This window comes from Microcaecilia unicolor, chromosome 1 (assembly GCF_901765095.1).
Source record: "Microcaecilia unicolor chromosome 1, aMicUni1.1, whole genome shotgun sequence".
In the NCBI taxonomy this organism is placed as follows: domain Eukaryota; kingdom Metazoa; phylum Chordata; class Amphibia; order Gymnophiona; family Siphonopidae; genus Microcaecilia; species Microcaecilia unicolor.
In genome coordinates, this window is record NC_044031.1 from 769,848,369 (window position 1) to 769,865,696 (window position 17,328).

At 45.2% G+C, this 17,328-nt stretch overlaps 1 protein-coding gene across 1 annotated transcript in view; it reads left to right on the forward strand.

The window, feature by feature from the left end:
- The window catches only part of SPG11 (SPG11 vesicle trafficking associated, spatacsin), a 189,878-nt gene that overhangs the window by 162,680 nt on the left and 9,870 nt on the right, over positions 1-17,328 (forward strand). The window contains 4 exon segments of the mRNA XM_030189824.1: positions 6,137-6,305; positions 8,737-8,825; positions 8,970-9,125; positions 9,284-9,435. Of these exon segments, the coding sequence (XP_030045684.1) occupies positions 6,137-6,305; positions 8,737-8,825; positions 8,970-9,125; positions 9,284-9,435 (566 nt within the window).

A 17,328-nucleotide genomic window follows, 5' to 3' on the forward strand; every position in this document is an offset into this window, starting at 1 on the left:
GCTGAAAAGATAAGGGAAAGGAGGCTAACCTTTGCTCATTATAAGAAGACTCAGAAAGATGAAGACAGGAGAGAATACCTAAATAAGCAAAGAGAAGCTGGAAAAGCTATCAGGAAAGCGAAGCGGCAAATGGAGGAAAAGATAGCTAATAAGGTAAAATTGGAGGACAAGACCTTTTTCAGATATGTGACAAGAGGAAGGGCCATAATAGCATTGTGAGGCTCAAAGCTGAAGAAATATGTGGAAGATGATAAGGATAAAGCTGAACTGCTTAACAATTATTTTATCTCTGTGTTCACGAATGAAAGACCGGGGGTAGGGCTGCAGAAAACAAAGGCTAAAGGGGATGAATTTATGGTAGACCAAGACCCATTTACGGAGGGTGGAGCAGGTGGGGGGAAGAGGGGTTGGTGGTTGGGAGGTGAGGATAGTGGAGAGCAGACTTATACGGTCTGTGCCAGAGCCAGTGATGGGAGGTGGGACTGGTGGTTGGGAGGCGGGAAATACTGCTGGGCAGACTTGTACGGTCTGTGCCCTGAAAAAGGCAGGTACAAATCAAGGTCAGGTATACACATATGAGTTTATCTTGTTGGGCAGACTGGATGGACCATGCAGGTCTTTTTCTGCCGTCATCTACTATGTTACTATGACTGTGTTCGTGAGGAGCTTGCCAAACTAAAAGTAGACAGAGTGATGGGGCCTGATGGGATACACCCAAGGGTGCTTAAGGAACTCGGAGAAGTTCTGTCAGCTCCACTGACGGACCTCTTCAATGCTTCCTTAGAAACTGGAGTGGTCCCGGTGGACTGGAGAAGGTCAGATGTGGTTCCTTTGCACAAAAGTGGAAGTAAGGAGGAGGTTGGGAATTACAGACCTGTCAGTCTGACCTCGGTGGTGAGTAAGCTAATGGAAACGCTTCTAAAGAAGAGGATTGTGAGATTTCTTGAACTACATGGAATGTGGGACCCGAGGCAGCATGGCTTCACTAGTGGCAGGTCGTGTCAGGCGATGTCTTATTCGACTGGGTGACCAAACAGTTGGATGTGGGAGGGGCGCTTGATGTGGTATACTTGGATTTCAGCAAAGCCTTTGACATGGTTCTGCACAGGAGACATAAATAAATGGAGTGCCCTCGGTATGGGACCTAGAGTAACTGATTGGGTTAAAATTGGTTGAATGGTAGGAGACAGAAGGTAGTGGTAAATGGAGTTTGCGCTGAAGAAAAGGATGTCGTCAGTGGAGTACCGCAGGGATCGGTCCTAGGGCCGGCTCTTTTTAACGTCTTTGTGAGCGATATTGCAGAAGGGTTGTCTGGTAAGGTTTGCCTCTTTGCGGATGATACTGAATTCTGCAACAGGGTGGACACCCTGGAGGGTGTGAATGACATGAGGAAGGACCTAGCGAAGCTAGAGGAATGGACCGATATTTGGGGTCTGCATGTGAAAAGAAAAACAGGATGGAGTAGGAAAGAGAATTCACTATTTAAAACAAAACTGAACATAGGCTGATGCTAAGCAAAACTGTATAAAAGTTTATATGAACTATGTAGAGGCAGGAACTTGTCAGTACAGGCTTAACGTCTTGCAGCTGTCTGCTTTTCAGCTTCCTCTCACAGGAAAACTAATGCTTACCTTTAGTTGGGCTAAAGAGAAGCATCTTATTATATTTCAGTGATATTTTTTAATAAAAGCATTTTAAATTCTAAAAAAAACGGAAGTTCATTTTGAGGACTTAGAAAGTTTTCCTGTGAAATTGTTGAGTTTATCTGGGGAGAAGCACCTGAAGGCTGCCCTTGTAACCTTCCACTTAAGATCCCTCCCAGAGAATTAGGGGAGGGGGGCTTAACACAAGTCAGAATGCTGACAAGGCCCCTTGCTTCCTCAGATGGTAAAGATGGGTCTGTGCCAGGCTGGATACCCTGCTACAAAACCGGCCATTGTTGGGTCTTCTCTATCTGTTTCTTCCACGTCGACAAAGCAGATTGTGGCTTTGTAGTTCTGGTGTCACTGGATTGGATCAGTCAGCTGTGGTACGCAGACTTGGTCAGGCTCAAGGTCGGAGAAGGTTTCGGACTTCCACAGGAGAAAAAAGTTTTTCTGGCTCGGGGACCTGTAACGATGGAGGATCATCTATCTTCTCTATTAAGGCCTGGCCCTTGAGATGGCTCGGCTGAGATGAAAAGGGTACTCAGCTGAGGTCATTGCAGCGAAATCGCAATATAAGAATGAGGTCTGCCTCCCTGGAGGATGTTTGGAGTCTAGGACTGTTCCAGAATTTAAAAAGGCATGGGATAAGCATGTGGAATCGCTTAGGAACAGATAGAATTGGGGGTTACGGAGGATGGGCAGACTGGATGGGTCAAATGGCCTTTATCTGCCGTCATGTTTCTATGTTAAATGTATACGCTGGAAGAGAAGCAGGAGAGAGGGGATATGATAGAGACGTTTAAATACCTCAGTGGCATTAATGTACAGGAGGTGAGCCTTTTTCAAATGAAGGAAATCTGGAATGAGAGGGCATAGGATAGAGTTAAGAAGAAATAGGCTAAGGAGGAATCTCACAGAAAGGGTGGTAGATGTGTGGAACGGCCTCCCGGTGGAGATTGTGGAGACAAAGACTGTGTCAGAATTTTGAAAAGCATGGGACAGGCACGTGGGATCCCTTAGGAAAAGGAGGGGTTAGTGGTTACTGTGGATGGGCCATTTGTCCCTTATCTGCCGTCATGTTTCTATGTTTCTCTACATCACTGTTGAGGAATCTTAGCCCACTGTTTTTTGGAGATCTGCTTTAAATTCAGACACATTTGTAGGTTTTTGTTCCTGGATTGCTCATTTCAGGTCCTACCTCATCATCTGTATTGGGTTCAAGTCAGGACTTTGACTGGGCCAATCCAAAACTTTAATTTTGTTTCTCTTCAGCCATTCAGATGTAGACTTGCTTTTGTGTTTTGGATCATGCTTCAACTTCAGTTCATGGACAGATGACCGGATCATTCTCCTTAAGAATTTTCTGTATAATGTAGAATTCATGGTTCCTTTGATACAGGTTTTCCAGATCCTGAAGAACAAAAGAATTCCTACACCATCACCCTACCACCATATTTGATTGTTGATACGATGTTCTGTTTGGAATTCTCTTCCTTCAAGTTTTAGAACATAGTAACATAGTAGATGACGGCAGAAAAAGACCTGCATGGTCCATCCAGTCTGCCCAACAAGATAAACTCATGTGTGTATACCTTACCTTGATTTGTACCTGCCTTTTTCAGGGCACAGACCGTACAAGTCTGCCCAGCAGTATTTCCCACCTCCCAACCACCAGTCCCGCCTCCCATCACCGGCTCTGGCACAGACCGTATAAGTCTGCCCTCCACTATCCTCGCCTCCCAACCACCAACCTCTCTTCCCCTACCTGCTCCGCCACCCAATTTTGGCTAAGCTTCTGAGGATCCATTCCTACTGCACAGGATTCCTTTATGCATATCCCACGCATGTTTGAATTCCGTTACCGTTTTCATCTCCACCACCTCCCACGGGAGGGCATTCCAAGCATCCACCACCCTCTCCGTGAAAAAAATACTTCCTGACATCTTTTTTGAGTCTGCTCCCCTTCAGTCTCATTTCATGTCCTCTCGTTCTACTGCCTTCCCATCTCCAGAAAATATTTTTTTGCGGATTAATACCTTTCAAGTATTTGAACGTCTGTATCATATCACCCCTGTTCCTCCTTTCCTCCAGGGTATACATGTTCAGGTCAGCAAGTCTCTCTTCATACGTCTTGGAACGCAAATCCCATACCATTCTCCTAGCTTTTCTTTGCACCGCTTCCATTTTTTTAACATCCTTCGCGAGGTGGTGTTATGGTTTTTGAAAAAAAACAACAACATTTTTTATTTGATAAATGATCATTTTTTAAATCTTTATTAGTTTTTATGTTTCAGCTGTTTTTATTGATGAATCAACATTATAGCTTCCAGTGAATGCAAATTACAAGTATTTGAGAATAAACCAAAGCATCGGCATATAAACAGACTAATACTTTCATCATCGACATTGTTTTAATTTCCCCCCCCCCCCCCCACCTCTCCCTATCGAAGCCCTTGCCTCCCCCTCCCTCCCGCTCAAGTAACAGGCATTCCTAAGAATGGTCTCCAATACTGCTCATATTCACAAGGTGTTGAGAATGAGACTTCTACCCCTTTGAGTCAAGCTGTCCATAAAAGAACTCCATACTTTGAGAAAACTTGCTTTATGTCGACATGATCCTTTTGCTTCTCTAGCCTCCCAGGTCATCAATTGATGTATCTGGTTGCGCCAATGCCAGAATTCAGGGCCCGTCTCTGAGGTCCAAGATTGAAGTATACATTTGCTTGCAAGCAGCTTTAACAGTTTTTAAGATGTTTATGGTCTTGCAGTGTTGTACTAATTTTGTTTGTATGTGTTGAACCCATGTTCGGGGATTTAGTGGTATGTAAGAGTCATATTGGAATTGGTTCTTACTGTGGAATCTGTATTTGCTTTATGCCAGGCATAATGGGGATCTGTGCTATCCAGAGTTCTATTTTTGACTTGTTTGTCCATCGAACGTTATCCCAAATGGCTTGTGGATCATCCAGGTGTGTTTTTGCAAATATGAGATGAGCATTGATGTTAACGCTAGATAACAGCAGATTCCGCCTTGCTTCTCTCCCACGAATCTCATTCTGTTAACTACTTGTAGAAATGGCTTGTTATGCAGGGTCATTGCTTTGGAATTCCTTACCAGAAGCTGTATTTCTTCCTATTCTGCTTTTTGCGAGTTGATGATATAATGATCTGTATGATTCGTGTTTAATATTAGGTGGTTAATAGCCTTGTTTTTATTTTTATGTAATATTTATAGATCTTTTACTGTACCAGTATAGTATTTTTACTGTAAACTGCTTTAAAATGTTGTTTTAAGTGATATATCAAATAAATCAAAGCTTAGCTGAGGCTAGAGAGACTTGCAGTTCTTTGTATGTTCTTCTGAGATGTTCTGTCACTGCACCCGGAGTAATTTTGGCAGACCGGCCACTCCTAGGAGATTCACCTCTGTTCCAAGTCTTCTCCAATTGGAGCTAAAGGCTCTCACTGTGGTTCAGTGGAATCCCAGAGCTTTAGAAATGGCTTTGTAACCCTTTCCAGGCTGATATGAGAAATATCTCTTCTGGAATTCCCTTTGATCTTGTCATAACGTTCTTGTTAAGGCCCTGTATACAGCGAGGTTTAGATTCAACAGGGCTGACTGTAAATTAAGCCTGGCTGTGTTCAATCAGCTGAATCTACTTATCAATTAAATGTGGTGAATTGTTTGATTGAGTAACTAAGGGAGAGTTACTTTTTCACATGGGTGTTGGATACTTTTGTTCCTTAAATAAATGAAATAATCATTTAAAAACTGAGCTATGTGTTCACTTAGGTTCCCTTTATCTAATATTACGTTTTGTTGAAAGATCAGAAACCATTCGGTCTGACCTAAATGCAATAATGGGGGAAATCAGGAGGGGGGAAAACTTGCTCACATCACTGTATCTTGTTTGCTACCTCTTTGTCCAGGGAAACTCATGAGGTGAGAGGACTGGGCCCAACCCCTCTGCTAACATGTTCTCCTTCCCTGGCAGGTGCGTGACGTGACTGTAATGGCCCAGAGTGCCATCACAGGACGTAAGATCCTGTTCCTCCCTGTTGCTCACAGAGAGCAGGTCTTCACAGTCTGCAAAATGCCTCAACGTGGGAGTTTGTTTGACTGAGCACAACATGTTGTAGCCTTTTAACCTTAAAGGGCATGTGTGAGAGAGGAGGGGTGGCTGTGTGCGTGTCTGGAGGCTGCTGGCCCTGTGTGTTTGAGAATGAACGTGAGGGACTAGGTGTGTGTGTGACAAGGGAGAAGTGACCATTTGCAAATGTGCAAGTCAGAGAGAAAAGACTGGCCTGTGCCTGTGAGAGGAGGCCCTCCGTGGCGTCTGTATGGGAGAGAGAGGCCTGGCTCTGTGCTTGTGTATGAGGCCAGCCTGCTGGAGAAGGAGATGCAAACTTCTTTGTTTACGATTTTGTATTGGTGTCTACCTCAGCCCCAGGCCGTTCTGTGGTGGTGCTGATATCTGAATCTCTTGCAGACGGGCGGTTTGATGACTGCGCTGCTGGATTACATTAAGCGATGTCACCCTGGAGACAGCGAGAAGCATAACATGGTGGCTCTGTGCTTCAGTATGCACCGTGAAATTGGGGAGAATCATCAGGCAGCAGCTCTTATCCAGCTGAAACTCATCGAGTCTCAACCCTGGGGTATGTAAACCTTTGCACAGATCCCCTGTTTCTGATGCTGGGGCCTGAGGCTTTCTCTTTTGTAGCTGAATTTAGTGGCAGAGAACTGTCCCAGGTGAGACATATGACCGATGCTAAGCACAGTCTGTTTAACACATATTTACAAGGAAATTCAGTCCCGTGACTTTCTCAGCCTGTTCCCCTGGTCTACAGCTGAATCAAAGTGCTAATCTTCAACCATTCAGGGCGTACTTCTGCTCTCCAGTCTGTACTGGGAACTCACAATCTGCATCTCCCGGGTCCCTATTCATGCTAACAATTTACTGCATGTTCCTCCTGCCATACAGAACAGCAAACGCAGCACAGCACAAATAACACAAAACCACATAAATCTTCAAACTAATTTGTGCAATGGTCTTTTGGTCCAGGCCCTTGTATGTTGTATCGGAGCTGGGGTACTAGAGGTTTTTGCTTTAATTTGGTGAGGGAAGGGGGAGGGAGGGTGGGGTGAGGGGATAGCAATGAAACCGGAACATCATTTTGTTATTTCAGTGTTTGTAATGGAGGAATTATCCAATTGGTTATTCTGTTCTATTAATTTGTAAAAGTTTACAAATAAATTAAAAAATATATATGGAGTATGCCTGCATTATGATGTTTGGTCGTGAGTGTATGAACTTTCCTATCAATAACGGATTTCCATTGTTTATAGGTTTTATGTATTGTTTGTATTTTTTTTTTTTTTTTTTATTGTAAACCGTTTTGGTTTGACTACAAGGAAAATGGTATAATGATTCACGTACAACCCTCCTGTCATCCAATTCACTTTGCACTGATTCACGGTACATCCCCTCCTGCCATCGAATTCACTTTATAGCAGTGATTCACGGTACACCCTTCCTGCCATTCATTTCACTTTATAAAGACGATTCACAGTACACCCCTCTTGCCTTCCAATTCACTTTATAGCAATGATTGATGGTACACCCCTCCTCTCATTCAATTCAATTTATAATAACGATTCACAGAACACCCGTTCTGCCGTCTAATTCACTTTGTAACAGCATCCCTTTCCTAATAATTCCTAGCATTCTGCTTGCTTTTTTGGCTGCCGCCACACACTGAGCAAAAGATTTCAGCGTATTATCTATAACGACACCTAGATCTTTTTCTTCAGCGCTGACCCCCAAGGTGGACATAGCATCAGGTAATTATGATTCAGATTATTCTTTCCAATGTGCATCACCTTGCAGTTGTTCACATTAAATTTCATCTGCCATTTGGATGCCCAGTCTTTCAATTTCCTAAGGTCTTCCTGCAATATTTCACAGTCCACTCGTATTTTAACAACCTTGAATAGTTTTGTATTATCTGCAAATTTAATCACCTCACTCGTCATTCTGATTTCCTTATCATTTATAAATATGTTAAATAGTACTGGTCCCAATACAGATCCCTGCGGCACTCCACTGTTCACCCTCCTCCATTGAGTGAAATTACCATTTAACCCTACCTTCTGTTTTCTGTCCAGTAACCAATTCCTAATCCACACCAGAACATTGCCTCCTATCACATGACGGTTTAGTTTTCTCAGGAATTTCTCAAGAGGAACTTTATCAAAAGCTTTCTGAAAAACTAGATACACTACATTAACTGACTCACCTTTATCCACATGTTTATTCACGCCTTCAAAAAAATGAAGCAAATTGGTGAGGCAAGACTTCCCTCGGCTGAACCCATGCTGACTCTGTCCTATTAAACCGTGTTTGTCTACGTGTTCAGTAATTTTATTCTTTATAATAGTTTCTACTATTTTGCCCAACACCGACATCGGGCTTACCGGTCTATAATTTCCCGAATCACCCCTAGAATCCTTTTTAAAATCGGCGTCACATTGTCCTCCCTCCAGTCTTCAGGGCAACATAGATTTGCAAACTTGAGGCTAACAAAGGCCTACAAACCCTAACCCCCAATTTTTCCCATCCCAACTCAGAAAAACTTTTCCCCAAGTGATGCTCCCAGATGTGTTCCAGTGCAACACGTGTAAACACACATTTAAATTTAATTTTCTTATACACTGCAGAAGCCTTCTTAGGCACCCCAGCCAGCTCAACACAAAAATCCTTCCTTCAATTATGTCACATTATTTTATTCAATCCCATCAGCTTCTCTATCTGTAAGTGACGTGGAAATATAAAGATCTTTTTGGAAGAAACTATGACTTTGAAGTAGCAAAGGAATCGCTCTTGTTTCATCGGGTGTCCGCTGCTACATGGTGCTTATAGTCTTGTGTGGATGATTATTTTCTATCTTTTAAATGGTATTCCTTCTAGTTTTATATCTGAATTTATGTTGTATACCGCTGTGATCTTGCTCTTGTAAGCAAAGTGTAATAAACTGTAACTTGTGGTATCTACCCTTTTTTTTTGTTGTTGTTCTTTTCCTGTTACAGAAGAGAGTATCGCAGATATGGTGGTACTAAAGACTGCCCTGAGGAAGGTTCTCACCCTGCTAATTGATGCAGCTGAAAGTTATCGGAAGGTGAGTCATACCACAGCAGAGAAGCCATGTTTGAACCCGTGTCAGTACTTGACACTACAAGGAAGCACTAGGGCTGTGGTCATGTGAGTTTCCATTGATCCTTGATTCTTCAATTCTTCCTCTACTTGGTTGTCTCTTTGGCAGGAGTCATGTGTCCGGCAAGCGCTCCAGTGCTCCCGACTAACCAAACTCATCACCCTTCAATTGCATTTCTTGAAGACTGGTGATAAAACCAAGTTGATAAACCTTAGCTCAGAGAACCTAATGGACTGCATTATTGCCCTTCCACGATTTTATCAGGTAATGTATAAGGGTTTCAAAAGTATGTAGCTATGCGGCTTAAAAACGAACGATGGTAGAGAGACATTGGGGAGCTTTGCTGTTCTCGGTAGGGATCGTCACCAGGACAAAGGATTTGCTGACTGATCTTGAGAACCCTCCTTTCTGTTTTTCTTTAGGCCTCCATCGTTGCTGAAGCTTATGATTTTGTTCCCGACTGGGCAGAAGTTTTATGCCAGAAGGTGCTAATCAGGGGCGACTTTGGTTATCTGGAGGAAGTAAAACAGCAGCAGCTGCTGAAAACTAGTGTCTTTGAGGACATTTCTAGAAAGTAAGTTCCACCAGGGATGATGCCTTTGTGTATTTATAACTATTGCAACTTTTGGGACCTGTCAGGGGCCTCCTGTGCCTTTGATAGTGATGGAGGAGAGAATCTGGACTTTCCCTTATCTACCCCTCTGTGTTGTGCTGCTCTAGGGTCCTGTTTATAGCTTGTGGCTGTTAGTGTGTGTGGCATTCTGGCTGGCTGTGTATCTTCTCTCCTAACATGTATTTGTATTTAGTGCCCCGTCCACACCAAACTAAAGACTTTGATTCTCTGAGAAAGCACAGTAACGATACTTTGAAAGATTGGATGAGGGATATCTGGGAGGGGACTGGGTGTTTGGTTTATATGGAAATTCGTTTTGTTATGTTATGTTACGTTACACTGGGACGTTTATTCCACTGTTACCTCTACAGTTCAGGACGGATCACATCCAAAGAGACCAGATCAAAATATCCAGGAATTATAATACAAACAAATAAAACAACTTTCTAACTCTTCCTACTGTCTTACCCTTCTATATGTTCCATCTTTGCTTTACCCTTCACTATCAATTAAAATGTTCTATTACGAATCGTGTTGACATTTAAGTAGTAACTATGCCATACTTTATATTGTTATTTCAATATTTTTACAGCTGTAATTGTCTATTGCTTACGTTTGACCTATTCTTACTGTACACCGCCTTGAGTGAATTCCTTCAAAAAGGCGGTAAATAAATCCTAATAAATAAATAAGTAATATTAGTTCAGGTCATAAAACAATACAATCCTGTCAATTATAGTCTGAGGCTACGATGGCAGCATCATGAAACGGAAAAGCTTTCAACTTTTTCCTAAATACTTGATAATGAGGACAAGTGTTATGTAGAACTTTAAAGACCCTTACCATACCTCCTCCTACTTTAACAACTCCTCCCACAAACCCACAATGCCTAGCCGACCATTTTCACAGCAAGATTGCAACACTATGAAGTCATCTTAACACTGCTGGTGACAACCCCATTATACAATCTACTTACAACCAGTCTCCTATGTAGCACTCTTAACAAATTTACTCCGACGACACGGGCTAGTTTAGATAAGATTGTAAGAGCTCTTCACACCACCACTGCCCCTATTGTGACCCCCTTCCCTCACTATACATTAAAACGTTCTTGACCACATTCCTTCCATTTTTCCATACTATGATCAATACCAGCCTTATAAAAGGCTTAATCCCTTCTGCATAGAAAACAGCTACCATATACCCTAAACTCAAAGATCCATCCAAACCTACCTCCAGTATGAACAATTACAGGCCTATAGCCAGTGGTGTGCTGGAGCAGGCTCTCACAGGCTCGCAAGAGCCGGTTGTTACGTTTTTAAGAATTTTGGGAGCCGGTTGTTAAAGTAGGGCCCTCCATGGCTACTTTAACAACTGGCTCCCAAAATGTGGGCTTGGGCCCCCTGCTGAATTCTCTTTTACTTTTCTGGTGGGGATGCTGAGCCCTGCCAGCCAAGTAAATAGACTACTGCTGCTCCTCGCTCCTTGTTTCCAGCTCTGGGCAGCAGGCTGGGACTTCTCGAGCGTGTGAGAGAAGTTCCAGCATGCTGCTCAGAGTAAGATGTTGGAAGTGGTGGCAGTCCATTTATTGGCTGCCAGCAAAGGTATGCCTAGCGTGCCCGCACGAAGGAGGGAGGAGAGAGAGACAAGTGTTGCTCCCCCACCCAGCCACCCCTGGCCCTTCCAACTGCAGAGCTGGCTACGTCAGGAGAGAAAGAGCCTGTTGTTAAAAATTTACCAGCACACCCCTGCCTATAGCCAAGACCTTTTGTTGCAAAAATTAGTGAAACTATAATTCACCAGCAACTAACTGACTTCATCAACACAACATGTGTTCTTCATCTAAGCCAGACTGGATTTTGTCATCATCAGGGCACAGAAACAGCTCTTTATCCATTACTAGTAAAAAAGGCACGTTTCCGAAACCAATGAAATGGGCGCTAGCACGTGGGGTTTTTTTTGTGTGTGTGTATGTGTGACAGAGTTATTTGTGTGTGTGTGAGTGTGTGAGGGTGGGGTGTGTGTGCAGGTTGTTGATGTGTGTCTTTTTTTTTTGTTTTTTTGCTTGGGGGGTTGTGGGATGTGCTGTGCTATGCTGGCAAAGTGGGATGGATTGGTGTGTGGCTTTGAGGGTGTGTGTCCGTTGTATTGTGTGTGTGTGGTTTTGTCTGTCAAGGAGGTTTGTGGAGGGGGGTCTTTCTGTTGGTGAAATGTAAATGTGGTTGTAGGGGGGTCAGCCTTTGCTGAGTGGTGGATTGTTTTTTCTTTTTTTTTCTTTTTTTGTGTTGTGCTGAGGCAGCAGTGTTGTTTTAGATGGGCGGAAGGTAGAGGAGCACGTTCTTGGTCTGTCGGTATTTTTTGGCCGTTTCAGGGCTGCGGTAGGGGAACACTGGAAGAGAAATGTGCTGTGGGAAGCAGCGCCGTCTTTTTCCGTTGGGCTGGGGTTCTGGGCATCCTGGAGGTGGGAGACGGCTTGCCTGAGGACAGGGATGGTTGTTTTAAGTTGGCGGAAGGGAGAGGAGGAGCACGGTCTCGGGCCATCGGGTGTTGATCCGGTATGTTCGGTCCATTTCAGGCTGGCTGCAGGGGAATGCTGGAACATGCGCTGCGGGAAGCTGCGCCGTCTTTTTTCCGGGTGCTCGGGGAATCCCCGAGGTGGGAGATGGCTTGCCTGAGGCTGGGGATGGTTGGGCACGGCCGCTTTGGCAAAAGAGGAAAGGGGTGGGGAGTTACCTGTAGCTGCGTGAGAAAACGGGGTATTCTTTGGTTTGTATTATTAGTTTGCATTTCTTGTTGAAGAAAGAGTGAGCCTTTTGAATGATGGAGGTGGTGCGTCGATGTGCGGTTTGTTTTGTTAGTTTGGCAGCCAGTCTCCAGCGATTCCTAGGTTTCCCTACTCCTTCCCCTTCCTGGTCGCTGTTTTGCTGCTGGCTGGGTCGCGGGGTAATCCTTCCAGCTGGGCCGCAGCTTGACTTTTCGCCCACGTCCCAGATGGTGAACGGGCACGTTGTTTTCCGGCTCCTCTGACTCCATGTCAAAGCGATCCCAAATATAGTCCTTTGCTATGGGCCCTCTGTCACTCTTCAGTACTGGGCATTAGGCATTTAAAAATTTCTCCCCCCCCCCCCACCCCAGTCTATTTTGCACATACCCACAGCAGGAATATTCTTCTCTCGTTCCAGCGGTGGTTCTGTGCTCTCCGTGCTGCACAGATAATGAGCCATTCTGCTGGGGAATGCTCCACCCTTATTGTCACGTAGTTTCCTCTGATTGGTCTGTCTTACGTTGCCTAGTGTTGCCTGGGAATGGTGTTGTGATGGTCCTTTGTGTTTCAGAACGTTGAGGGTGTTTTTTCTGAATGGTCCGTCATGCAAGGGTGGGGCAGAGAGGCATGGTCAGTGTTGTGGCTTCACTACCATGAATCCATGAACCCTTCAGGGAGTGACTGAGTGACTTCAGAACGTTGTCTTCAGAACGTTGAGGGTGAGTTTTTATTGTAGTAGATCTCATACACTCTAAAAGCGTTCTTCTAATCTAATCTGTTGCTTATATACTGTGCAGATCCCAGCGTGAGGTCAAGGCGGTTTACAAAGCAGTAGTCTACTATATCCCTTCACCTTTCCTACAACTTTCGATCTCATTGACCACTCTATTCTACTCCATCTTCATAGCATCAGTCTGGTCGACACTGCCACAGATGGTTCCAGTCATATCTCTCAGACAGGCCTTACACAGTGCACTGTCTCACTGTTACTTCTTCTCCTTGCACTCCACCAACAGGTGTTCCTCAGGGATCTGTCTTGTCCCCCATGTTATTTAATATCTTCATTGCTTACCTTGGCACAATCCTTAGATCTTACTCTGTACATCTATTGCAGATTTAGAACATCTTCTTTGCCCTATCGACCATAAAAATCATCCAAGAAATATCAAACTTTTTTTTTTAATAACTGTTTTTATTAACATTTTCATACAAACAACAAACCATTGGATACACATATCAATCTTAAGCTCAATCAAAACCTTACAGCTTCAATAATACCCTCCCACCCTCCGAGTATCTCAGGTATACCTAATCACTTCGCTGCACTGGAAGTCCCCTTCATTCGCCTATTACACTGATAGTCCAAATAAGGAGCCCATGTTTTTAGGAACCACACCATTCCCCCTCGCCTTAAGGCTGTAAGTTTATCCATTAAACAGCAATAACCCACCTTAGCCAACACTTGATCCACAGTGGGCACCGCGGTTTTGCTTCCACAATCTTGCAATTAATGTTTGGCTGCTGTAACAATATGGGCTAAAAGGCCGTTGGTGAGAGCCACAGCTATCCCCCATCGATATATTCCAACAAGCATAAACCAGGGGGTAAATGACCGTGGCTCCCAGACCCCCCCTGCAGGCTCCTCCAGAATTGCTGTATCACCGGGCAGTCCCACCATACATGCCAGAATGTTCCTTTCGCCCCACACTTGTGCCAGCAGTGCGCCTCGCCATTTTTAAAAATGCGGGACAAACCGACTAGGGGGTCATATACCACTGATATAGCAATCTTATACCCATTTGTCCACCAGCTTGAGTTGCCACTGAGAAGGACAGTAGTCTTTTGAATATCTTTCCCTATGAAGCCGGTTCATATGTGGCTGAGAGTAAGTCTCCCATTTATGGAGACCTTTGTCTAAAGGTTGGGATTTATGAAGCAGAGCTCTATAAATCCGGAAAATCCCCCTTTCCCTTCCCCAGATCTCATTGCCATTTGAAGCTCCCTGACAGACAGGGACAGCTCCCATCTTGCTTTCCGCTGCACAAAGTCTCTTATCTGCATATAATGAAATCTGTCCCCTATCTGCCAACCCAAATTCGTCCTTAAGGTTTCAAATGAGTGGCACTTCCCGGCTTCCCATATCTGTCCCAACAGACGCAAGGAAGCCGCTGATCAATGCCCATACCACCCCTTACGCTCTACCAGGGGCAAAATCAGTCACATACACATAGGTGTAGTCAGGTGATATTTTACGCCCCAGGAACCAAGCAGCTCTACACCTTGTCCACTCTCCCAGGGCAACCCCCATTTGACCACTCAAGCTGACAGAAGACCTCTCAATAACGGTTAGGGGGAGCCATGGTGCCGCCCATTTAGGCACCCCTTCAATCCCCACTGCGCTGCATGGGTCCACAACTTAGTCTGCACTGTAGCCAGCATTTGAAATAGAGCAGCTCTATAGTATAGCCCAAGTTAGGTACCCCCATACCCCCATCTTTCCTAAGGTGATATAAGATTCCTGCGTTTCACTCGAGGTGGTCTCTTTCCGCCAAATAAAGACAAACATTTTTTTATTAAGTGTAGAAAAAAAATTATGCGGGATAGAAATTGGCACTGCCATAAAGAGATAAAGCAGCTTAGAGAGCAAGGCCATCTTTACCGCTGCTATTCTACTCATCCATGACATTCGCAACCCCCCCCCCCCCCCCCCCCATCTCTCTGGTTCCTGAAACAATTCCTGTAACTTAGGGATAAAGTTTTCCCGAAACAGATCTCCGGTTTTTGGCGTCAAGTTAACCCCCAAGTAACGAATGTATCTGAGGGACCATTTAAAAGGGAAGAGGGATTGTAGCTCTTCCTGCAACCCCGCTGGGAATTGTATAGGCATAATCTCTGATTTTTGAGTATTAATCTTAAGACCCGCTAATCTTAAGAGTCTCCATCACCGCCCGCAGGGAGGTCTTGGGGTGTGACAATGTGAGCAGAACATCGTCTGCATAAAGCATAAGTTTACTTTCTTGTCTCCCTATTCTGATGCCTTGCACCTTGGGATCATTTCTAATGAGAATCGCCAGAGGCTAGAAATATCAAACTTAAAATATAAATTATCCCAAGTCACTAAATGGTTTCAGAATAACAGACTTATCTTAAATCCTACTAAATCCAAGGCACTTCTTTTCTCAAAGGACCTCGATAAAACTTTGTCAGCCGATCACCCTCTCCAACAGTCCAGTTCTTTTGACCAACTCTACCCATATTGGGGTTATGATTGATCAGCTGTAACTTTCCACCCTCGGATTGCTGAGGTTATTCGCCGCTCATTTTACAAACTTTGTCTAATCTGATCAATTCTCCCCTTACTAAATCCTTCAGCACTCAACATTCTAATTCACTCATAATTTCACAGCTTGACTATTGCAATTTACTCTACCAAGCAATCGGAGGCAAAGACCTCAGACGGCTACAGCTAATACAAAACACTGCTCTCAGGCAGGCTTACAGAAAATATTGGAAAATATGATCATATTACCCCACACCTAAAAGCAGCACATTGGTTACCCATTCCACACTGAATTAAGTATAAGTTGCTCCTTTTTGCTGCTCTCAGAGGAACCCTCATATCTCTCCCGCCATTGAAGTCTTCGAATCCCTCAATCAGAATCGTCTTTATAAATATAAAGAAATCATCCATGAACACACAAGGGTTCTGTTTTCTCTGTCCAGGGCCCCTTCTCTGGAATATCCTGCCTTCAAACCTCATTGACTCAATATAAAATTGATTTGAAAACATTCTTATTTCAAGATGCTTTCGCCTAAACTACTCTCTTCAGAACGCTGTAGGTATCCATGGGAGACACAAATCACCCCCACCCCCACACTTTTCTATCTACAATTGTAATTCTGTGTTATATATCTTCCCTTCTGCACACTCCTCCCAATTGATTTTAGATTGTAAACTGCCTAGATGGCATGTCTGTAGTGCAGTATAGAAAGTACCAGTGGCGTACCAAGGTGGGGGCAGTCCGCCCCGGGTGTCGGCGGGTGGGGGGGTGCTCCGTCGTCTCCTGCTACCATCCTGCGTTTTTTTTTTTTTTAAATCCATGCAGCGACGCAGGCAGTGCCTCGTGTCTGCCCTGCAGTGTGCTGTCAAAAAAGAAAATCGCTTTGCCGGCATCGGGCCTTCTCTCGCTATGTCCCGCCCACTTTTGAGGTAACTTCCTATTTCCTCGAGGGCAGGACATAGCGAGAGAAGGCCCGACGCCGGCAAAGCGATTTTCTTTTTTGACAGCACACTGCAGGGCAGACGTGAGGCACTGCCTGCGTCGCTGCATGGATTAAAAAAAAAAAACGCAGGATGGTGGCAGAAGAGGGCTCTGTCGCTCTCCACGGAGGGGGGGGGGGGCTCAGATGGGAGAAGGAGGGGGGGGAGCTCAGAGGGGAGAAGGGAATTGGGGAGGGGTGAGGGGAGCTCAGAGGGGTCCGCAGAAGGGAGAAGGGAACTGGGGAGGGGTGGGGGAGCTCAGAGGGGTCTGCAGAAGGGAGCTGGGGAGGGGTGGGGGAGCTCAGAGGGGTTCGCAGAGGGGTGAAGGGAACTGGGGAGGGGGGGGGGAGCTCAGGGGTTCGCAGAAGGGAGAAGGGAAGGGGGGGGGTGGGGGGAACTCAGAGGGGTTCGCAGCAGGGAGAAGGGAATTGGGTAGGGGTGGGGGGAGCTCAGAGGGGTTCGCAGAAGGGAGAAGGGAACTGGGGAGGGGTGGGGGAGCTCAGAGGGGTTCGCAGAGGGGACAAGGGAACTGGGGAGGGGTGGGGGTGCTCAGAGGGGTTCTCAGAGGGGAGAAGGGAACTGGGGAGAAGGGAACTGGGGAGGGGTGGGGGAGCTGAGAGGGGTGCTCAGAGGGGAGAAGGGGATTGGGGAGGGGTGGGGGTGCTCAGAGGGGAGAAGGGGTCTGAAGCTGGAACTGGGGTCCGACAAGGGGGCAGGAGGGAGAATGGGTCCATGCCTGGGGCAGGTGGGAGAATGGGACTGGGGCTGAAAAGGGGGGTTGCAAAGCATGTGGTGGATGAAGGGGGCTGGAACTGGGGGCTGAAAAGGA